At 39.0% G+C, this 23439-nt stretch overlaps 1 protein-coding gene across 1 annotated transcript; it reads left to right on the top strand.

Moving 5' to 3' along the window:
- Positions 1-1037: 1037 nt before the first annotated feature.
- On the top strand, positions 1038-15750 carry PSAT1 (phosphoserine aminotransferase 1). The gene is made up of 9 exons (XM_009285259.2): positions 1038-1141; positions 1800-1860; positions 3033-3102; positions 4269-4474; positions 6117-6289; positions 7356-7525; positions 11254-11382; positions 13956-14093; positions 14723-15750. Exons 1-9 carry the CDS (start codon positions 1052-1054, stop codon positions 14826-14828), a joined length of 1143 nt encoding a protein of 380 aa, XP_009283534.2. The 5' UTR covers positions 1038-1051; the 3' UTR covers positions 14829-15750.
- The last annotated feature ends 7689 nt before the right edge of the window (positions 15751-23439 follow it).

The raw sequence follows: 23439 nt of genomic DNA, 5'->3' as shown, positions 1-23439 counted from the left end.
TGGGGAGGGGAGGTTGGAGTAAGTAGTAATAAAAAGAACTACCCACGCAGCAACGAAACCTCATTTCTTCTCCCCCTCCCCACCCAACGAAGTGTCCCGGTAAGCTTGTTTTTTTGGAAGCGCGCCCTGACGCGTTTTTAGGATTGCTCTCCCGGAGATTTCTCTGAATCCGATCATATGGTCGTTCACCAAGGGCTATATCGGTTTGGGGATGTGGAGTAAGTAGTAATAAAAAGAACTACCCACGCAGCAACGAAACCTCATTTCTTCTCCCCCTCCCCACCCAACGAAGTGTCCCGGTAAGCTTGTTTTTTTGGAAGCGCGCCCTGACGCGTTTTTAGGATTGCTCTCCCGGAGATTTCTCTGAATCCGATCATATGGTCGTTCACCAAGGGCTATATCGGTTTGGGGATGGAAAGTAAGTCCTCAGATGCACAAGGGTAGCTGTGTTCTGTATGTTATTCGGCAGCTGATAAATAACAAGGTAATTCCCTGAGAAGTCTTTATTTAAAGCATGGTAATGAGTATAGTGTAGACTCAACCCTCTGGAAAGTTGCATCAGCAGCCATAGATTATCCAGTTACATATGGAGAGGGGGTGGTTTCTGCCAAATTGTAGGCATCTGGCTTTCAACTTACGAGTTATGTATTGTGGAAATTTTTTGTTCTTCTGTTAGTTGCCTTCATAGTTTTCCTCATTATTTTATGTGTTATTTCTTTAACAGTTTTCTTTAGGTAAACAAACTTGCTGTACAGCAGCTTTTTTTTTTTTTTTCCCTTCTCTCTTCTCATGGAAATGTCCTTTGTAGATTATGTGCAAAGAAATTTGTTGTTCTGTCTTGAACCCTAGGCTCCGAAAGGGGCTCTTATTAGAACTGCTGCAGTATCCAACTCTCCAACAGAGAGTACTGAGAACTGGGTTTAGGGTTTGAGGAGAGCATAGCTGAGCTCCATATTATTAATCTGTTTTCCCCTCTTGAAAATGCAACACTCTTAAATGGACTACTGTATCACCCTGATTGTTTTACTGTGATTGTGGGCTGACGCTGCATATGAAGCGCTTGGACTCACTGAAGCAAGAAAGAAGGTGGACAGAGCTCTTCATGGCTATTATCAGGCATATCATAAATGTCTATTGTAAGGCATGTGCAGATTGTCAGATAAAGAACGTTACTAACAGAATTGGATTTTATCAAGCACTTTCTAACAGTCTGTGTGTTCCCTTTGACCTTTTTCCTCTCCTCTGGCGTGAAAAGTTTGCATGTGAAACACGGTTGTTAAAACTTCAGTCTCTAACATCAAAAGCAGCACAGTTGTTTCTGGTTGACCTCTTGGTGACCAGCTGTTACAGTCGACAGGCTGTGCAGATACCCTGTCAGCAAGGTAGATTTCTCGTTCCTGCAGCTGTCCAGAGCATGTGGTTTCTTGGCAGATCCTGGGGTGCGTGCACAGAGCATTTGTTTTGGTGGCTTTTCTGCTGCGCCTCCTTCTCCTGCTTCCTGTAGGAGGAACTAAGAATGTTCTGGCTCTCACACAAGAATCTACTGAAATCAGAAGCTGCAGATCCAGTGGTTAGAATCTAATTCCACTTTGTTGGTATGCGAGAGCTATGGGAGAAGAAAGAAAAATGGAAGTCTGAAGCAGCAGATTACCTGGCTAAGGCTCCTAGGAGTGACCTGTGTTTTTTGACAAGTGTCAGGTTATTGCAATATGGAGCAGCTAGCATATGCATGATGCATCAGTGGCTCCAGACAGTGGGAAATTCCCTTAATTTATTTATGGATTTTTTTCTTCTGTTAGGTATTATTAGAAGCACAGAAAGAATTGGTGGACTACAAAGGACTCGGTATAAGTGTTCTTGGTAAGACTTTAAAAATTCTGTATTTTTCAGGATGTAGATGTTTAACCAAATTGTTTAGTAAGAGTTTTTGATCTTGGTTTTTCAGCTCCTTTTCTTTTCTAATACCTTATTCTGGTAACTTGTATGTCCAGAGAATACTTTTTCATACTGCTTTTCTACTATTCATCAGGAAACTATAAAATGATACATAGCCGGATGTTTAGTGATCCAAAACAGAGGACTAGAGACAAAAAAGATAACTAATCATATGTAAAACATTAGTACTTGTGGATCTTTGGGCAGGGTTGTGTATGTATGTGTATTTATAGGCAATATATAAAAAAAGATTTTTTTTATATATATAAAAAATACTATATATGTATACACATATGTATGTATACACATACTATACACGTGTGTATATATATGTATATAGACATATACTATATACTATATAGCAAAATGCTTCAGATGTATTTAAAGTATAGCATCCTTCCCATTAGGAAGGCAATGCTGTCCTGTCATAAGGAGGAGTTGTCTTCTGTGCCATATGGGTAGCTGACTGGCTTTTCAGCCCCAGTTGCACAAAAACTTTATGCAAGAAGATGGTCAGCAGTTTACTAGTCCTGTGAAACCGTTTGGTTGCTAAAAGTAGAATGTGCAGCAGTCTCTGCAGGATTGGGATTCATGTTTAAATTGTACGCTCTTATAGATGGAAGAAAGAATATGGATTTAATAAAAGAAATTGGTGTTAAGTGTTGTTAATGTTTAATTAGGATTACTGCGTGGAAGAAGCCTTTTTTTTAAAAAAAAAAAGAACAAAACAAACCCCTGTACCTTACTCTATACTTGGTACAGCGTTAGTAGCAGAGAACATTCTTACGAGTGAGGAAACTTACCTTTCTAGAGAGTATTTTTCACACAGATCTAGTTGTTCCTGGGGGTAGTAAGGTCATGTGGATGCCAAATGTGAATTGACTGGATTTGCCTGGATCTGGACAAGACTGGAGGTATAAGTCTTGTGTGGGTAATTAGGAAGGCTCAGCAAAAAAAAGGAGTTGGAACTGGGAACAGGAGCCTTCAGGCATTTTGGGTCTGTAGTGTAAAAGGTTTAAAGCTTGACACAATTTTTAAGTAGCCTTCATGTATTACCATTTTGTTTCACGTTGTTTCTTCTTTCCTTTCCGCCAAAGAAATGAGCCATCGGACCTCAGATTTCACAAAAATTTTAAATACAGCTGAAAATCTCATGCGTGAATTGCTGTAAGTGAATTACTTCCTGCTTATTTTTGTTTTATGTTCTTGCTATTTTCACCAATAATGACTAATGTGGAGACCTTTCCTTGAAAGCACTTGTTTGTGTGGTGGTTTTCTTTGTTTAGATACTGTATCTGATAGAGTATCTTCTGTTTGTCTGATGCTGATTTATTTGAATGTGACAAAGGGCTTTTATCAGGTTAAGATGCTTTTTATATGTCTACTATACACTGACTAGTTGAATTTCTTCTGAAACTTTCATTTTTGTCACCTTCATAGAATTCATGAAGGGCAGCAGCTTTCTTCAAGACATAAGTGGAAACAATAGAAATCAGTTCTTTAGTGGTATAGAGGTGATCCGCACATTACTCATCAGTCTGATCTTACTAAGATAGCCTCTATGGATGTGTTTTAGAATCACTGATCAGGAGCCCTTTCATCAGTCTGATTTTACTAACATAACCTCTATGGATGTGTTTTAAAATCACTGATCGGGAGCCCTTTTCCTATTTGTAGTGTGACACATTTTTAAAAGTTTGAAATAAATATATTGTGTATTAGAATTAATGTTCTCATAGTAGCTAATAATGAAGGTCATCTCATATAAAAGCTTGACTCTCAGTCACAGCCAGAATTATTGACAGAGGGATTTCAACGAATAATTTGAACAAGTAATTTTTGTGACTGTATGAACAACTCATTATGGCACTTGCTCTGCAAGTACAATTTACTGTACAGTTGCACTTGCAAATTGAAGGGTCTCAAAACTGAATTCTACTGTGAGCACTTCGGTGTGAAGTTCTTAGCCTGACAGAAAAGCCATGAAGACAAAATTACAAGTGAGCATTAATTCTGCTGGAATATCTTTCAAGTTTGTGTATACTATGATAGTAGAGCTACTCAGGAATGAATTTGTTTAATGCTATCCAAGGGGCAAAAAAGCTTGTTTTCAGCAGTTTTTTATCAGTAAAATGTATAGCATTACTCTTAATACGCAAGTTGTTACTCAAGACCATTGCTGAGGTAAGTTAATGGGATTTGGTCTAACCTCTTGGCATAGAGTCTTCTAAAATGACAGTGTTCTTCCTCAGTTGCTGTTAAATGCATAATATCAAGTAGTATGCATCCTGTGTCTTCTGGGAATAATACAAACAGTTATTTCTTGCATGCAGAAATATACCAGAAAACTACAAAGTTATTTTCCTCCAAGGAGGTGGATCTGGTCAGTTCAGTGCAGTCCCACTTAATCTTATCGGTTTAAAGGAGGGAAGACATGCAGATTATGTGGTTACTGGAGCTTGGTCAGCAAAAGCAGCTAAAGAAGCAGAGAAGTATGCCAAAGTGAATATCGTTCACCCAAAACTAGGAACCTATACAAGTAAGTTGATGATTATATCCATCCCTGTGAATGCTTAGCTTTTTGAATCACTCTAAAAATTGGTCCAACTCAGCTATTGAGTTATTGAACATTAACTAGTTAGAGTTGACTGCCCAGCACTCAGAAGACTGCCTGCCACATCTCCATGTTCATTACTGGGAGATCTGTTAGATGGCTTAACAGTCTCCACCAGAAAAGAATTGTGAAACTAGGCTGAGCAGATCCCAGAAAATAAGTGGTAAAAAGCAAATGTGTATTGGTAGGGAAATGGTCTGGGCTGTCTGATTTTTTTTGTTTGTTTGTTTTTTTGTTATTTAGCTGAGTTGTTAAACTATTTGCAGGGATGTTGTGAGGCATTTCAGTTTCAGGTACACTCAATGAGATTGCTCTGAAATTTAGAAGCATGTCTGGGATCTTAACCTTGTTGGCCCAGGAGATGGGAGACCTGCATTCTGTTTCCTTCTTTCAAGGGTTCCCAAATACTTATGTTCCCCACCCATGTGTCATAACAGGCAGTTGGCTCTGGAATAGAAGATGCATTTTCAACTCCTCCTCTCGAAGCTTGTTACTGGACATGACATGATCTGAATGACCACAGTGTAGAATGAAGAAAAAGGTTAACTGTAATTGAGGCATTGGGAATTTTTGAGAGTCTGTTTCAAGAACATTTTAAGTGTATAATTTGTCACTGGATATATGTAGATAATACTTGGAGCAGGGACACCTGAGTTCTCGTTTCTATTCCTGCTAGTCATGCGTACTTTTCTTCTCTCTGGTTCAAATTATAGCATTTGAACTGGGACAAGTGGCAACAGGAAAGACAAAGAATATCCCCATACGAGTTAGTGCCCTAATCACCAGTTAGTATATTAACTTGGAAGATAAGTTTGTATCCTCTGAGGCACAGCAAGGAATTGAACCTACAACTTCCCATTCTAGGGGAGTCTATTCACCGTTTGGCAGCTGTAGATAAGGGGAGACGCAGTAAATAATGGTGGAGGCAATACTAGCACTTCTTCCTCCTCATGTTTTGGAGGAGAGAATAAAGAAGAGCAACCATTTGTTCTGTGGAAAACCTGTTCTGTGCTGTCAGGACATGCCTGTATATTGCCTGTTGACAGAGGAAATCTTAGTTTTGTAAATCAGTTGCAAAGCTTAAATGGGAGGTAGGTAGGTAACCTTGTGTTCAGCTTGGACAAGACTGAAATGCTTCTGGGGATGCACAGAAACACAGCTTTAGAGAACTTTGCCAGTGAGAATTTGGATGCTTCAGTGATTTCAAAGGCATCAGGAGGATTCTTGGACCCAGTGCCTGAATTCCTCTGAAATGCTGTTTTGGACCCCTAGGGCAGTAGTTTGTAGTCTGGGATTGCAAACCTGATGAAAATCCCTTGAGGAATAAGGGCGGAGAACCAGAAGGGTGTTTGCCAGCTTAATGATGGCTCACCACAGAATTTTGGGAATGCACTGGTGTATTTCCTTTGCAGATAAACTATATCTTCCTGGTAACAAGACAATTACTACTCTATACTGCAAAATCGTTCTGGGTTTGCACTGTGTTCAAGTAAAATTGCATGCCAGGAAAATTACTTGTCTCCAGTGACCTCTGGTGACCTCTTGTTTTCTTTTTTGTCTGTCTCAGACATTCCCGACCCAAGCACTTGGAATCTTAATCCAGATGCATCTTATGTCTATTACTGTGCTAATGAGACTGTTCATGGTGTGGAGTTTGACTTTGTACCTGATGTCAAAGGAGCAGTCTTGGTTTGTGATATGTCATCAAACTTCCTGTCCAGACCTGTGGATGTTTCCAAGGTACAGTATCGGACACGGTGGCTGCACAAAGCATTTTCAAACTTGAATGCATATAATCAGGCACTTTGAAATGTCTGATGGCTAGAGATGCTGAGCAGTGAAATTAAGGAAATCATATTTTGTTAATTGGGTATCTGATGGTGGTTACAAATGTTGAAATTTCAAGTTTGAGATTTCAATGTCTATCTGTTGTCCTTTTTTCAGTAAAAACATATTGAACTATGTTGAAATTGTTCATGTTAATAGCGGTCCAAGATTATTTGTCTACTGTGTAGTCTTCACTGATGCTGTTGCTGAAAAAGATACCTTCTGAATGATATTTAGTCTGTAGATAGTGTATATGGCTATAGGAGGGTACTGAGAATCACAATTTTTGATCCTGCCTTTTACATGGAAAATCTGTAACCCCTTTTAAGCTGCTAAAGCTTCCTGTGCCTCACAAGTACTGTGTCTATTTCATAGATAATACAGGGGCAGAACATAGTACTTGCTTATGTTTGTAAAGTGTGTTACGAGTGGGAAGTGTTACTGAGTAGTGAAGTAGCGTGTTTGACCTTTCTTATCTGTGTGTAGCAAAAAAGGGGCAATTGCTAGTGCATTCATCTTGGCCTTTCCTGATCTTCCTCTTTGAACAGATACATTATATGATGCCTGTTCTGAAATACCAGATCAGTTGAAAATACTGTGATCTATGTATGGATTTATTTTTAATAAATGTGCTTGGAGTAGTGTGAAATGGGGACAGGCTGCCTTGAGAATTATTTGTGACTACTAAATAAATGTTCAGCAAATCACTGGGAAATTTGTTGTGATCTTCCTCAGCTGAATGAAGATACATGGTTCTGATAATAGACATACATGGGATAATGACTGTAGCTGTAAGTGCACTTTGAAATCAGAACTTCTCCTAACTCTTCTCTGACCCACAACTTGCTCATTTTCAACACGTTCTCCAAGCTGTTCAGCTGAGTTGTATGCCTGTTGTATAATGGTACTGGTGTATTAATCAATTATAAGATCTACTTGTGAATGCATGTAGCAAGTCCTTTTCTTCTTTCTGTTAAAGTTTGGCGTGATTTTCGCTGGTGCTCAGAAGAATGTTGGCTGTGCTGGAGTTACTGTTGTAATAGTGCGTGAGGACTTGCTGGGATTTGCACTGAAAGAATGCCCTGTAGTACTGGATTACAAAACACAAGCAGTGAATGGCTCTTTGTATAACACTCCACCATGCTACAGGTAACTTACTCTGCTATTTCATATCTCTTATTCAGAAAGCTACTGCACTGCCATCTGCTGCTCTTATCGAGAAAAGTTTCAGAAGCTAAGTATTTGCCTTCAAGTCACTGATATATTGGAGTGTTTCACATGATTCCTGTGAAAACATGGGAACTGTCCAGCCACGTGACTGTAGTAGGCTTTGATGTTGCCTAGTGGGACTCAGCCGTAAAGGACATGGTATTTTTAGAAGTGAATATTATATGTCATAATTCCATTGTAGAAGTTTCAGGATCCTATTCTGACTTACATGAACGCAACTCTAGTCAATTCAGTGGTGATGCTTCTGTCATTGCAAGTAGGTAATTTGGCACTTAGTCTTGCTTCTTGAACACTCAGTACAGATTTGATTTAATTTCTTCCTGAGGTTGTTCTCAGCATTTGAACCTCCAGATGCCTATTCCTGTAAAAACTTTTTTAAAAAAAGGCATTTTAGTCATTGCTTTGCTTTATTTTGTAGTACAACTTTCCATATTTCTTTAAGTACCACCTCAATGTTTGACTTGGCATCCAAAAATAAAATTGGTCTGGCTTCATAATCGTTGCTAGTAATCAAGATCATAAAATTGGCATGTACCTGGTGATTTCTTGTATGCAAGAAGCAGAACAGACTAGAGCTTGCTTTTTTTAAAATCACTGTCTCCTAGCTTCTGATAGCTAGTGAAATGATGCTTTGCTACTGGAATATTTAAGCGTTGAGCCATTCTTAATCTGGAGCATTTTTATACCAATGATTATTTTAAAAAAGAAAATCTTCAAACTAGGTATCCTTTTTTCCTAGAAGGTTTTTTTAATTACTTTGAAAATAATGATTTCTACTTTTAAAGGTAAGATTTCCTTTTGATTCAGATAATTTGATAATGCAATCTCACATTGTTGATGTTTAATCTCAGCTCTTACAGCTTTTTCGTACGTGCCAGAATCTGCAAACTTAAGTTGCCTAATGATGTCCAACAGATACCAAATGCACTGTATAGGCATAAAGTACAGTGATTCCTGTGTATAAAGCCTACCTTAATGCCATCACTTACAATTAGTATCACTTAAAATTCTCCTGAATTTAAGTATCTCTGAGTCTGCAGATTCTCACTATCGGGTGTACTATTGCAATGACATACCAGGCAGTTATCTTAATTTATCAAAGGAACAGTAAATCTTGTGAGCATATGTTTATTCCAGACTTCACAATGCACAGCTAGTTTTCCCAAGAAGTATGCATACTGTAGAGTATGTAGTGCCGTTATGATGTGCTCTTGCTGTCAGCCCTATTGGCTGAGTACACCCAATATCCTTAGGGCTGGTGTCTAAGGTAAGAATCCAGGCAGTTATCTTAATTTATCAAAGGAACAGTAAATCTTGTGAGCATATGTTTATTCCAGACTTCACAATGCACAGCTAGTTTTCCCAAGAAGTATGCATACTGTAGAGTATGTAGTGCCGTTATGATGTGCTCTTGCTGTCAGCCCTATTGGCTGAGTACACCCAATATCCTTAGGGCTGGTGTCTAAGATAAGAATTAACCTTACAATGTTTCCAGATTTCTGTCTTCTTTCTGAATATAGCTTTTTAACATGGGCAGTATGTGTGTCTTTTTTACCAGTGATTGATAAAGCCTCTATTTCATGATTGATTATTTTCCTGACTGCCAAGTCACACAAACGGTTTTGGACACTGTGTACTTGCACATGCCAGGCTTTAAATCCAGCCATTCATGTTTTCCAAGTACAAAGCTATTTCCATTTGAAAAACCAAAGTTCTACCTAATCTCAGCATTGATCAGTGTCGCTCCTCTGGTTTGAAAAGCAAAAGAAATTAAATTCTGCAGCTTTATTTTAGCCACCACAGAGAACTTCTGAAAAGAAAGTGCTGCTTTAGCTGTAACTCAGTATCTGTCAGTAACATTAACAGGGTAGTGGGAGATTAAGGGAGCAGAAAATAAAGTTGAACTAACAGTCTTTCTCCTTTCTGATCACTGTCTTGCCAGATTTCACTTCATGCTACAGACCCCACACTGGAGTACACTCCAGAATCCGGACTGTTGCACAGACTGAAATGTTGGCAGGGTGCACATCTGTTTGGCTTGGCTCTAAATGCCTGTTCCAGTTTTTGTAAGGAACTGGCAAAGCTTCTTGGTTGTCTTTTTCTCTACTCTTTTCCTTGCACTCTCTAATGGTTTGCTGGCAAACAGGCAGGAAATATTAACTGAATTTGCAAAAGCTACTTGAGCAAGATGTTAAATTAGATTAAGGTGATGCTAATGGCTTTAACCTCTTGGTGCTACAGAGCTTGACTTTTTGACCCTAATCTGCTTTGCTAAAATTGACAATGAATTTGCTATTAAAATCTCATTTCCAAACTCCAAGGGTTTATTTTGCATTTAAAGTTGCTCCAGAAACATTATTTTGACTGACATGAAAGAAGGATAAAAGATTTCAGCTGGCTGGGTTTTGTGGATGACTCTAAGGCTGACTTCTTTAAACCTTACTTGTCCAAGAAGTTTCACTCAAGGAAGTGAGGGCAGGAGGTGAATGCGGCCCTGTATGTTTGGCAAGGGCCTAGGCTTCACTTAAATCCTTTACACTGGGGTAGTTGACAGCGTGGTGTCATAAATGTGGCAAGATTGTGCTCTCAAATCTAGAAGGTGCTTTGTATAAAAGGCAATCTGTAACCTTGGTTATTCTGCAGTCTTTCTGCAGTGTTCAAAGATTTGACACTGGCATCCCCTGAGAAATTAAAAGTAGCAAAGTTTAAAACAGCCTCCTGTTAGATTTGTGTTAGGGAAGCTTGTAGGGTAATGTTCTCTGAGCACTCCCTTGGAATCTGTAATGAAGAGATTAATAAAAGCAAACTTGTTGGAAATATGCCATAAAAACTTGTGAACAGTTTATTATGTAAAGCGTTGTAGTCGTGGGAAATGCCTGAACTTGAACAAGCTGAGTTTTGTAGCAAAAGCACAAAGGCAAAAGGCCTGGGGGATTTTTTTATGTTGCACTTAGTAACTAGCATTGAAATACTTGGTCCCAAGCCATGTGATGCCAGTAGGCTTCCAGATCTCTACTTAGAACTTGAATGGTAATGAATAATTAAGTGTAATACATCATTATCTGTTTCGCCAAACTTCACTGTTCATGTGGGGGAAAAAGGTCTCTTTAGACAGAAATGGGATTATAGTTTTTATTTAACATTTGTGAAAATGGGATTAGATTTCTGGGATTATTAATGTATATACCTTTGAGATTCACCTCTGCATCTTTGCTAGAGCAGCTGCACAGGGTGGATGCTACGAACTTGTGTGCTAACTGGCTCTTTCTAGGTCTTGACAGGCAGTTGTATAGTCAATGAACTACCAGTCTTTGCAGCTTGTCTGGGGATGCCCATGGGAGCCCTGCAGGGCTGCAGGAAACCTGCAGGACTTGTCCTTCTCTGGTACAAAGGATTAAGTTTGGTCCAACAGATTTGTGTAGCATTTGAATTTCAGGATACTTCATCTGTGTCCAAAAAACATTGCCTGCTTAGAATTGTCATAATTTATAAAATAGTCCAGATTCTGAGTTGTTAATCTTAAGCACCCTAAAACCAAATATGACATTTTGTTGCTGAAACATTTTGTGAACTATTAAACAGGACTGCCATTTTTTCTGTTTTTTTTTTTAAATAATCTGACTGAAAAATGTTCTTTCCTCTTGCAGTATTTATATCATGGGATTGGTACTGGAATGGATAAAGAATAATGGCGGAGCTGCAGCTATGGATAAACTTAGTTTAATCAAATCACGAATGATTTATGATATTATAGACAAATCTAATGGATTCTATGTGTAAGTTGCTATGCTTTTCCCCTTGGTTTCAGTATTTGTTGCAGAACCAAACATATTCATAACTTTTAAGAGTCTGATTGCAGCATATTTTTAAAGTTACCTTTTCAGTATATAGAAATTCTGAGGAATCCTAGAATCCTACAGGAATTATTTGTGCAAATCATTCACTTGATAACTATCCAAGGATGAGTCTCATTCCAGTAGGAAGTTACTTCAAGTTATAGATCAGTTGTGAAGCATATTAATAACATATGTTCTAAACTTAATAAAATGCAGGAGCCTAGGAGAAGAGTATACAAAAACCAGATATGCAGATTCTGGTTTGTATGCTTACTGAATCTCTTGGGGAAATACAGGTCAAAACAGAGCAAGTGGCTTGTAATAAGTTGTAGAGGCCGCTTTTGCATCATATTCTTCCTTCCATCTCTTTCAGTAGCCAAAGACTCTGTTTTTTTTCCTCTGTCAAGCAGAGCATTTCTATTAGCTAATTGTGTGAAGTTCTGAAGCACTTCCTGAAATAGAAAGAGGAAGATCAGACCTAGATGTAGTCAGAATGTAATACATTTTTTTATGTGCAGTTTATTTTCTTCAGTTATTTTTGATGGTTTTCCAAAGCAGATTTAACCCTCTGATTTTTACATATTGTTGCAAGGTATTTTTGAGCTCACAGGACCCAATATATATATATAGTTAAAAGCTGATGTTGTAATTGAGAATAATTCTAATACTCACCAAGCTCAAAACCTAGTAATTGACTATGAAACTGCAAAGTATTTTCCTTTACCTTCAGTATAAAATCAACAGGTTTGGGATCTAATTAACTTTCAAGTCAAAGTTAGGATAGGGCAAATTAAATTTGGGTTTTAAATTAAAGCTGGCTGCAACCTTAATTGGCAGGGATATAGTTTCATCATAATATTGAATACATTCTGCTTATCCATTTAGTTAATGAGAACAGCTTTGCCTTTAGCATTGTCATGATCAGGATTGTGATCCTACTCTACTGAAATCCTGAGGGGTTTTCATAAACCTCAGTAAGCAAGTGAAGCCTTGAAAAAATATTTTGTGACAAATAGAAATCTGTTTCTGGCAAGCTGGCCTGTAAGGCTGTGGGTGGGAAATGCAATACAGGTGGGGTGGTAACAGTCAGTTGGGAAGGCAAAGCAAGCTTCACTAACTGAGCTGTATGCATCTTACTAAGCAATACAGTTAAGACTGTGGATTTTTTTTACTGTATCTATGTATCTAAAAGGAAGATTTATCTGAAGCTGCCTTCCCAGCTTAAACGTGCCACCTAATCTGTGGCATGCTTCACTGGGTAAGCAGTGTGGCAAGCCATTTAGTGAACGGAGACTTTCTTCCACAAAGTGCTGTGTGCCATTTGCAGTTTGTTTTCCACAGTCTGTGCACTGAGTTACATCAGATTGCCTGATAGCAACTGGATCTTCTAAAAACTATAGCGTAGCTACAGTTATTCAAATATGGGAATACTTACAAGCATAGGCCTCTTTGAAGAGTGTTTTCCTGGTTGCATCTGAAGCAGAAAATTTGAATAGGCAGATATTATGATTGATGTTTTTTCTCTTATAATGAAGACATCTGTACAAAGGAGTGAGGGAGGAATTAAAAGAGTGATACCCATTCTTTGTCAAATAGAATAATAATAGGTATGAAATTTACATGCAGTTTATGAGAACTTATTCCTAATGAATCTCTGCAAGAATCTACATCACAGCCTTAGGAAAGAATAAATTTGGAGGCTTCATATCTCTTCTGTAACTAAAGCAGTAAAGAAAAATATTTAAATCTTCTCCCCCCCCCTCCCCGTTGTTACCTTCACAAAATAATTGAAGAGGAATTTTGCTTTAAATGTATCTTGACTTTACTACTTTAGATTAAAGGGAATGTTAAGAGATGAGAGCTGCAATGGACCACATCTGTTGTGGCCATGTATGCAATGCAAGATTTGTTCTAGAGATGTCTGTTCTCTACTTGAGATGTTCATGATTCTGAATACTACTAGTGTAGAAGGTGGACTGAAACCACTAACAGAACTCTCTAATGTCCATGGAAGTTTCATTATGCTATGTTCTTATACTTCCTTTAGCTCTCTTCAGCTGAGTCACGCTCAATTCTGGTAGCACGTGTGGCTAGCTGAGTAAACATGAGTGTGTCGGTCTTTGAAGATAGAGAAGAAACTGCTTGAGACTTAGTCAAAGTTCACTGTAACTAACCTCACTTACCCTGGGGAATGTAACTGAGACTGTCGTGGGTGGGATGGTGGTTTTTACTATGTTTTTTTAAATTAGGTCTGTTTACAAGCCTCCTGTGTATTGCTCTGGGGCAATTTTGAGTATGTCAGGAAGGGTTAATAAGCCTTCCACTTACTGTTATTATACTTGGTTAAAAAAGGAAAGCTGCTTTCTTTCACAGAAAGTAATGATCTTTTCAATTATGGAGGAATGACTTTGGTGCTAAACAGATGCAATTATTCACTTTCTGAAATTGTATATAGCTGAAAATGTAAATTTAGGACAAAATGGGTTAATCATTACATTCTGCAACTCTTCTAGATGTCCAGTAGAGAAAAAGAACCGAAGCAGAATGAATGTCCCTTTCCGTATTGGCAGTATCAAGGGTGATGAAGCACTGGAAAAGAAATTTCTTGAGAAAGCTGTGGAACTTAACATGATATCTCTGAAAGGGCATCGGTAAGTATAAGTCAGATGAATCCCTTTCCTGTGCAAAATGAATCGTTACTACAGTGATACAGCAGCAGGCATTGTGCATTGACTTACCAGCCTTTCTTACTCACAAGCTGTTCCTCATATTGGTTTGGCATCACTTGGGAATAGCAGTCTAGAGACGGTAATCAGAGACTGCTGGTGGCTCAACTACTGCTTAGGTGTGGTGGGGCTCAGAGCTTTCTCCTTAATTTTGCTTTCTTCTCCAATATGATAAATCTGGCTCTGTGCAAATGCCAGAGAAGGTGACTGTTGAGGTCAGATTCTGTCATTGTATAAAGCCTTTCATTACATGGCTTGTCTACCTGGTTGCAAGAGTTCCTTCCCATGTTCAGTGGTGGTTGTGGGATTAAAAAAGATAGCTTTTTGATGTCACAGGGCTACAGCATTGGAGCTGTAAATAACTAATAAATACTGAGTTCCTCTAGATTGCAAGCTTGCCTTGAAGAACTAAACGTTGCTTGTCATTCACACAAAATAGGAATTTTATCCCTTTGGAGTAGGGTTAGGTTTAAATGTCTGTGAATGTTATTAATGTCTCTCTTAGAATTTACAAAACCTTTCTATTTTTTTCTCCCCTCCTCTTTTCAATTCAGATCTGTGGGAGGAATCCGTGCCTCTTTGTATAATGCGGTGACTGTAGAGGATGTTCAGAAGCTTGCAACATTCATGAGAAGCTTCATGCAGATGCATCAGTCATAAATGCCCATGGGCTAGAGCCATGCTGCACATCTATGAAATAAAGCTAAAGGGTTTGAAAGTTACTGTGGTACTGCACAGCTGTAGCACACAAGTTATATTTTCTTTTAGTTCCTGTAGCTATTTTAGTTAACTGCATGGGATTGAGTCCCAATCTTGCAATGACTTGGCAGCCTTGGCTTCACTGAAGGTGAGGATCCCTAGACTGATCAAGATTGGTTCTAACATTTGCAAAACAGTATTCTTAATGTGTAGTTAAAACATGAGTAGCATTGTATGATGCTATGGATCTGAGTCTTTCTTGCTTCTAGTCACAAATGACTTCTTCAGCAATGCCTTGTTTTCAGTAAACTTCAGGAGGCAAAATTTGTCATAAGCTTTCTGTAATGCTTTAAATACTCTGACTGCACAGTGAAGCAAGAACTAATGTTAGGTGTTCTCTAAGGATATCTGATTGGTTTATCAGATATATTCCAACAGTATACCACCAGCAGTATTTAGGAGTTAATAGCCATGTTCTTAACTTGAGGACCTTGCCTTCAGACTTCTGCTTCCGTGCTTGAAGTACTATCATAACAGTTCCATGTAGTAATACCCATTGTGGTTAAAGGCTCTGTAGGACTGGGCCTTTTTTTGTATTATCATTTATTGGTTTAAAGCTAAGATGCATGAGTCTGTAATTAAATCACTTTATAAAATGTTTATTTCTCTATGCATTTTGTATATTAAGCTCTCTCTAATTTTATATTCTTATTTTGGAGTGTGCATATTTGCTTCTGCCAAAAACTTGTTTTTAATTTGTTAACCTTGTCCCAAACTGGATTGCTGTATTCCACTCAATGGATCTGTGACTTTCTCTGCACTGCTTCCTAGCAGCAGACTTTCTTGTCTGGTGCTTCTTAAACGTCTTCCCTCTCTAATGCTCCAGTATTTTCTCTGCCTTTTCATTGCTTCAGTTCTGTAGCCTTTTGTATGTGGGGCTTTGCCCAGCTGCAGTAAATAGAAGTCTTGACTTCTCTGCCTTTTCCTGACACTACACGCTTTTGGTCCAACTTCCTCACTTGATCCTTCTGGCTTATTCCAGACTTTGATACTCTGGGCTAGAGAAGGAAAGCTCTTACAGTTATGCAAAGATCTTGAAGATCTATTATAGTACCCTTGAGTTACTTTTCCTTCTCAGCTTGTGAATTTACTGCCAATGACCATATAGTGACACTAGCCGCCTGTTTTAACTTATGTAGAAGCTATCTGCTAGTATCATAGTATTTAGTGTTACTGCAGCTGGTTTCCGACTGTAAACTCTGGTAAAGGATTGGGATTTTCTGATTTTTATGTAACACCAGTACAGTGATAACAATTTAATAATGATAATGATGGACTGTCCCTTTCTTGGTGGAACCTCACAGCAAGTCAGTGGATTTGTGCTAGGGTTGAGTTACATTCCTGTCTGAAAAGTCATCATTTTATGAGTACTGTTTTGATATTTTTGTCAACTTAGTGTTACTCAAACTAATTAAACAAATTGGGTGAAGAAAATAAAAATCACAGCATGCTGTGAAGTACCAGTGTTTCTGAAGCTTTTGTTTTTGTCACTTCCAGAAGGATGAGAATTCATGCATAATGTGTGTTAGAACTTTAGATTCCAGTATCATCCTTTTTCCTAAAACATAAATGAGGGAAGCTTGCTTTTATTTCTTTCTGAAAATAGTCTTCCTTACAACTAGTATGGAAACAAGAGTATTACTATGAGAAGGCTTTGAGGCTTTTTGCCTTGCCAGTCATGAAGGTCTAATTCAGGTTTTACATTAAGCTTTTTCACTTTCTAAAATTCTACTTCCTCTGAATTTTGTGTGCTTGTTTTCAACAGTAGCTGTGGCTTATCCTTCTTTACAAAAGTCAGTAAGCCTTTCTGGTTTATAATAGCCTTGCATTCCCCTTAGCGGGCACACTTTTATGTGTGATTACAAAAAAGCTTGCACTGCTGTATGCAGCTGATTCATGAACCCAACAGGGAACCTCTTTGCTGCTTCTGAATTGTGCCTAACAAGTTGTCCATTAAAGACTTTTTTTTTACCCTGAAACGCAAAAATCATGTAAAAGCAAAATGCAGAGTGAAGACTACATTAGCAGGCAGTGATTGACTAAATATCATGCGAAGGGGATGCAGGAATACTGGGAAGACTGGAGCATGTGCTGAATGAATTAGTTACTTGAGGTTTGTTTCAGACTCATCCATGCAACAGTTCTACCCTTCCAAGCTGCATCCCTGAAAGACGTAATCAGGGTATTGAGCCATGGTGGACAGAGAAATCCCACCTCCCCTCATCTGATTCGTGGGAGGAATTTCAGCAAGGGGCTGTTGAGAGTCCCTTATGTCAACACTTCCAAGCTGGATCAATAATTGCAGTGTTTGGAAGCAGGGCTTTTCTCGGTGTGATATGAATACTCCCGAGGCATTCAAAAGTGTTGAAATACAGAAGTAAAATACTGGTCTTATCTGAGTCTGTGCATGTAGAGAGGGAATTGTAAGATGAGCTCTTTTCAATGAACAATGCTTTCAATTACTCTTCTAGTGAGTTGTCTCTATTACATCTCCAAGCTTTTGTGTTTGATTTCACAAAAGCAGTTGCTAGCATTCTCTTCAGTTTGTAGTATAAAAGGCCCTGGCTACTGTCTTTCCCAGGCATGGCCTAAAAAGAGAAAGCTGCCAAGGAGGTTGTCCGCTCCCTCTGTTCCTGCTCTGCACAGCGAGGAGTGCTTTAGCCCAGGTGAGAAGAGCTGTAGATCAGGAAGCTACCCTGTCCCAGGGGACTCCTGTCAGTTGTCAACAATAGGGTCTTTCCATGGCAGTTGTGGTACTGTCTCTAAGCCTGGCACAAAAGAAGTAAATAAAAATTAGAAGTCTGGATTACCACATCCTTATTTAAGTAGTAATTCTAGTGGAGATAAATAATTCATATGGACAGCAGTGTGGACAGTCCTTACCCTGTGTCAGCTGACGCTCTGTATTTTCATACTTTTTCCTGTTTCTGTTTAATCCTGTTTTTCTTTTCAACTTGTAACTAGCTTAATATTTTTAGATGTACCCAGGGATGTTTGGATGTGAAAAGTTTAAGCCTATTCTTGACTGTCTAGCCTAGTGGAGATAAATAATTCATATGGACAGCAGTGTGGACAGTCCTTACCCTGTGTCAGCTGACGCTCTGTATTTTCATACTTTTTCCTGTTTCTGTTTAATCCTGTTTTTCTTTTCAACTTGTAACTAGCTTAATATTTTTAGATGTACCCAGGGATGTTTGGATGTGAAAAGTTTAAGCCTATTCCAGACTTTCAAGTAAATGTTTGGAGTGAAACAGGACTAAAAGACTGATAATACACTGATGGATAGAAGTTGTCAAAGTATGCTGAAAGCATTGTTAGGTCTGGCACTATATTGGTGTATGATTAATGTTTGCTGTATTTCATTCTCTGGATAGAAAATAAAATGAGGGTGAACCTCTTCGTATTTGATAAGGATGTACCTAATTAAAAAGTGAAATGTTACAAGGTTTTACATGAAATCAGTCACTTTAATTGGAAGGAGGTATTCCCGTTCCTGTTGGTAATTGGACTCTTGATAATTTAAAACCAGGACTCATGACAGTCTGTGATAAATTGGTCCCTTTTTAGGCTAAAGAAGCTAAGAAGTTATAATTACCAATGGATTACTGAATGGTTGGAGAAGCGTGATGAAAGAGATGTAAGGAGATATACAGAAGAGCTGGTAGCTTGTGAGGATGTACTTATTTTTTAAAGTAGCTAAGGAATAATTGTGTATTTGATGTGACAAAACCAAAAGCTGTACTGTTTCTGAAATCCCAGAAAATTTGAATTCAATCTCCTACCTTTGCACTATGCATAAAAACCAAAAATTGAGTATTTTAGTAAATGGATTAATAACAAAAAAGATATGAAGAAGTCACGTGAGAAAAGCTGAAATTTGCTAAACTATTATAAGAGAAATTACTATTAAACTGCTCAGAACTTATAACACAGTGAATGAATCTTTGTCTTAGTTCCATGATGTAAACTGAAGACATTTGAGAGACATATCGCTAAAACTAGGGATGGTAGTGACAAACACTTCTTGCTGTATAACTGAATAAATATTTTTTCCATAGTGTGAGCAGTAGTTTTTGGACTTGAAACAAACTGTATGAAACTTTCAAACTCCGGTGCCAAGTTTTATAGCTGGGCAAACCAGAACTAAAGTATTATAAAAGCTGGAAAACAGTTCTGGGCTGTCACTGCCCTCCCAGCATAGGGTCACACTGGCTCATGGCTTTTCTTCCCTACCAGTGCAGCCCCAATCATGCTGCTTTTGGACACATTTTTATTGTGAAAACAGACTTCCTGCCTTAGCGCTAGGCAGGTGTTAATGCTTGTCTCAGTTGTGATTGTGCCTTACCTGATGTCCCAGTACTCTGAGTTGTATGTCAGGTCTGGTCCCTCCATCAGGACTGAAATTAAAGGTTTTAGCTGTGGAGATACTTCAGTCAGTTACCTGAACTGTAACTCCTCCTTCTTGGTATGGCATGGAAGCTTGTCTTCAATTCCCTAAATCTGGCTGGTGACATGAAGTAGTTTGAGGTAAGACAGGACGTTGCTCTGGTGGTGTGAGAGGTCCTATGGTGTGGCAAGAGAAAGGGTGATACACATTGACAGCAGAGCTATGTGCTAGTTACCTGAACTGTAACTCCTCCTTCTTGGTATGGCATGGAAGCTTGTCTTCAATTCCCTAAATCTGGCTGGTGACATGAAGTAGTTTGAGGTAAGACAGGACGTTGCTCTGGTGGTGTGAGAGGTCCTATGGTGTGGCAAGAGAAAGCTCTGCTGTCAATGTGTATCACCCTATGTGCTCTGTGACTTCTGTACGAAGCATTGAACCAAGTTGGTGGTGAAGTATGTGCAGGGTAAATGCTGGGTGACAGGTGGTGGATAGGAGGATGTGTTGCAAGGCTTTGGAATTAAGTTGTATAAAACTAAAGGAGACAAAGAGAAACAGAAGAAAAATATTAAAAGGGTAACACAAGATAAAGTTGTTATTTTGGAGTAGCCATTTTACCTATTGCTGTGTGAGTTAGAATCTCTTTAAGAGGTAGCCCTCTGCCTTGCTTTCCTGCCCGCCTCATCCAGGAGGGGTACTGCTTATTTTGTGGCTCCATGACTACTAATGTCACCGTAAGGAATGTAGCAAAAATGTGGCTGGAGTGGGAAGCATGGCAGAACGCTCCTACGTATGTCAGTTAAATGAGAGGGTAGAACTACCCTCTCACTTTGCATGCACAGCCACACAATGTACCCCCAAAGTGTAATTTACTTGATCCATATTGTAATGATAACTGCAGATGAACAAAATTCTCTGTTCAATTACTTTTTTTACATCTCTGTTACAATCGGAGAAGCAGTCCCATTGTGTTCCAAATGCCCTCTAGCACTGGTTTTAATTACAGCATTACTTTGAAAGGAAATTGCTTGTTTGACAGCACTAGCCAGAATCTTTAACTGGCAGTTGAGTGTACATTTCAGTAAGTGAAAAATAATCTACTCTATTACCAGCAAACCGTTAGCTCTTTCACGCAAAATACACGCATTTATGTGTGTACAGTAAGCCAGAATACTACTTCTATCCCTACCACATTTGGCATGGAGAAGGCAACCACATATCTAGGATTCTGACACTAGCTCTCTGCCAAGTTTTGTTTGGTTTGATTTCTCACTACTGGTTGGTAGATGCTCTGAACCACACCTGAATGAAAAAAACACTATTTTCTACACATGTGAGGGAATGCATCCCCAAATCAGCCACAGATCCTTGAAGTTTTAAAAGATACCATGTATAGCTGAATATTGGGTACCCTTGTTTTTGTGAAGTTTTAATTTGTGTTCTGATCATGTTGATTCCATGATTTTACATATAGACTGAAATGTGACTTACTTATCCAATATGGAAACAGTTCTACAGTTCTTCCATGGATATTGCTTTCAAGATGTTAAACTCTGATGAAAAAAATCTCTGCATTGGTTGTGTATGAAATGATGCTTTTGTGAGATCCCACCTGGAGTACTGCATCCAGCTCTGGAGCCTGCAGCACAAGAAAGACCTGGACCTGTTGGAGCGGGTCCAGAGGAGGGCCACAAAAATGATCAGGGGGATGGAACACCTCTCCTATGAAGAAAGGCTGAGAGAGTTGGGGTGGTTCAGCCTGGAGAAGAGAAGGCTCTGGGGAGACCTTATTGCAGCCTTTCAGTATACAAAGGGAGCTTACAGGAAGGATGGGGACAGACTTTTTCTCGGGACCTGTAGTGACAGGACAAGGGGCAACTGTTTTAAACTGAAAAGGATAGGTTTAGATTGGACATAAGGAAGCAATTATTTACTGTGAGGGTGATGAGACACTGGAACAGGTTGCCCAGAGAAGCTGTGGGTGACCCATCCCTGGAAGTGTTGAAGGTCAGGTTGGATGGGGCTTCAAGCAACCTGATCTAGTGAAAGATGGCCCTGCACATGGCAGGGGCATTGGATGATCTTTGAAGGTCCTTTCCAACCAAAACCACTCTATGATTCCATGATGAAACAAATCTTTTATTTTGGAATAAGGCTAGTGTAAATCTTAGTTCAAGATTTGTACCACTAGTGAATCTGTTCTGCACATTGCAAAATGGCAGAAGTTTAGCATGATTGACAATCCATGCTGAGAACCCATGATAAATGAATAACAGGTGCAGTTCACAGATCAGAATAGCCTTGGCTCAACCATACTGAAATAACACCTGCAAATACTGAGCCAAAATGCTGCTGAGCATTGCTAAATCCTTACTGAAGCTAAATGAACAGTATCAGAAGACTATTGGGTCCAATACATATGCTTCCAGTTCTCATTTTCATAAAAATTGTGTTTATTTAGACTATTGAATTTAAGATTCTCATTCCTGATTGTAGAAAATGAGCTTATTTTATTAAGAATGCTCATGCAGAATGAAAGGCATTGAGGAATTGACTTAAAGGATCAGATGTCTGGGGATGCAATACAAAGCAGCACACACTTCGTGTGGCTCTCCCCACCTCTGTGAAAGTGAGGACATTTTGCACAAAGGCATCTTGTTAAGAGGTTTAGTTCTGGAATAAGGCTGAGTGAGAAGTAAACAGGAAGTATATGTCTCTGTAGAATAATAAAACTGTATTCACAGAGGAAGATGCTCCTAAGAGAGCATAAACAATCTGGAGTGCTGATACCCATTATCCTCTGTGTTAACCCCCAGAGAATGTGAAAGGCTCCTTGTTATGTCTTTTACACACAAAGAATAACCTTGTATTTCAGTCAGATGTCTTTTATTTCAGATTAAGCCAAACAAACAGGCTAGCCATTTAGAAAATGTGAAAGGCTGGGAAGTTCCCTGCGTCTCAGGAGATATTGATGGGAAAGAACCACAAGGGCAGAAGGGGATCAGCGGTTCATTGTATCGCGCTTCTCCTCACTCTGTACTGAAGTGTCTCACAGTGCTTGCTAGCAGTTGGTGTGCCAGCGTGTGCAAAAGACATTGGGACAGGGCCTATTCAGTGTAAAAGCAAATGATCAATGCTTTGGTGTGAGTAAATCTGGAAAGTTCAACTCCAGGCAAAGATCATAAAAGGTCAGTGAATGCATTAGCATGTTACAAGGCTTAACAAACTTGCACTTCACAGGGGCAACTGTTCAGGTCAGGAAGAAATCTATTCTGTGGACTATAAATAGCTTAGCATGATTCAGCTCCATGTAGAGATGAGATCCAAGAATGCAAACAGAAAGAGTTTGTAAGTTGCACAAGAGTGAAAAGCCAGATGAGCCGTATTTTACTTGAACCAGGGCATCACCAGAGATGGCTGCAGCTCTGATGTGACTTGCAAGGCCTAAATCTCCTGCCTCAGCTTACCATTCTGGCTCACAAATGGGAAAGTTTCCAGTCCTCACAGGCAATCGGGGACAAGTTGCAGTACATCTCTGAGAAATCATGAGTTCCTGATGCTGCAGCATGGAACCATGAAAGAGAAATTGATTTCATTTAAGGATTTAAAGAGCAGTGAATAGGCTGTTACATGTCTGACTGACTGCGTTAAGAGTATCTTTAGGCTGTTTTACACGTTATATGCATCATGCAACCCACCTGAAAAAAATGTGATCTAGGGGAGCTTATGGGATGAAATGTCCCAGGCTCCTGAGTGTGGGGGCTGTTTCAAGTTTATTCTTAAAGTGATGCTTACCTTATGGTTTTTTTTAATCTATAAGGGGTATTCTGTAGTCTAAAATGAAGTCTCAAACATTCCAGTCCCTAGATTAAAATCTTGCAATAGTATTAAAAGCTCAGTTCTAGAAAGTAGTGATTATTCTCTGAAAAGAATATAATTACTGTTAAAAATGGAGGCTAAAAGGGGATTTTATGACCCTCATTCCATTACTGCTGCTCATTTAAATGATTTGGATTACTTCTGTTTTACACTGCTATTAAGGGGAACTGATGTCAGATTGTTAGTTAATAGCAACAAGATATAAAGTTACAGTAGTTAAGCCAGACCTCATTGGCAGTGGGCCTCAGT

The sequence above is a fragment of the Aptenodytes forsteri genome, unplaced genomic scaffold (assembly GCF_000699145.1).
Source record: "Aptenodytes forsteri isolate BGI_AS27 unplaced genomic scaffold, ASM69914v1 Scaffold151, whole genome shotgun sequence".
Lineage (NCBI taxonomy): Eukaryota > Metazoa > Chordata > Aves > Sphenisciformes > Spheniscidae > Aptenodytes > Aptenodytes forsteri.
This window is presented reverse-complemented; position numbering and strand designations above follow the sequence as displayed.

What these genes read in the sequence shown, in the direction of transcription:
- PSAT1 (XM_009285259.2), top strand. Translation starts at nt 1,052, where the DNA reads ATGAAGCGCTTGGACTCACTGAAGCAAGAAAGAAGGTGGACAGAGCTC. An exon ending in ACTCGGTATAAGTGTTCTTG is followed by an intron (nt 1,861 to 3,032) that starts GTAAGACTTTAA and finishes TTTCCGCCAAAG; the next exon opens with AAATGAGCCATCGGACCTCA. An exon ending in AATCTCATGCGTGAATTGCT is followed by an intron (nt 3,103 to 4,268) that starts GTAAGTGAATTA and finishes TCTTGCATGCAG; the next exon opens with AAATATACCAGAAAACTACA.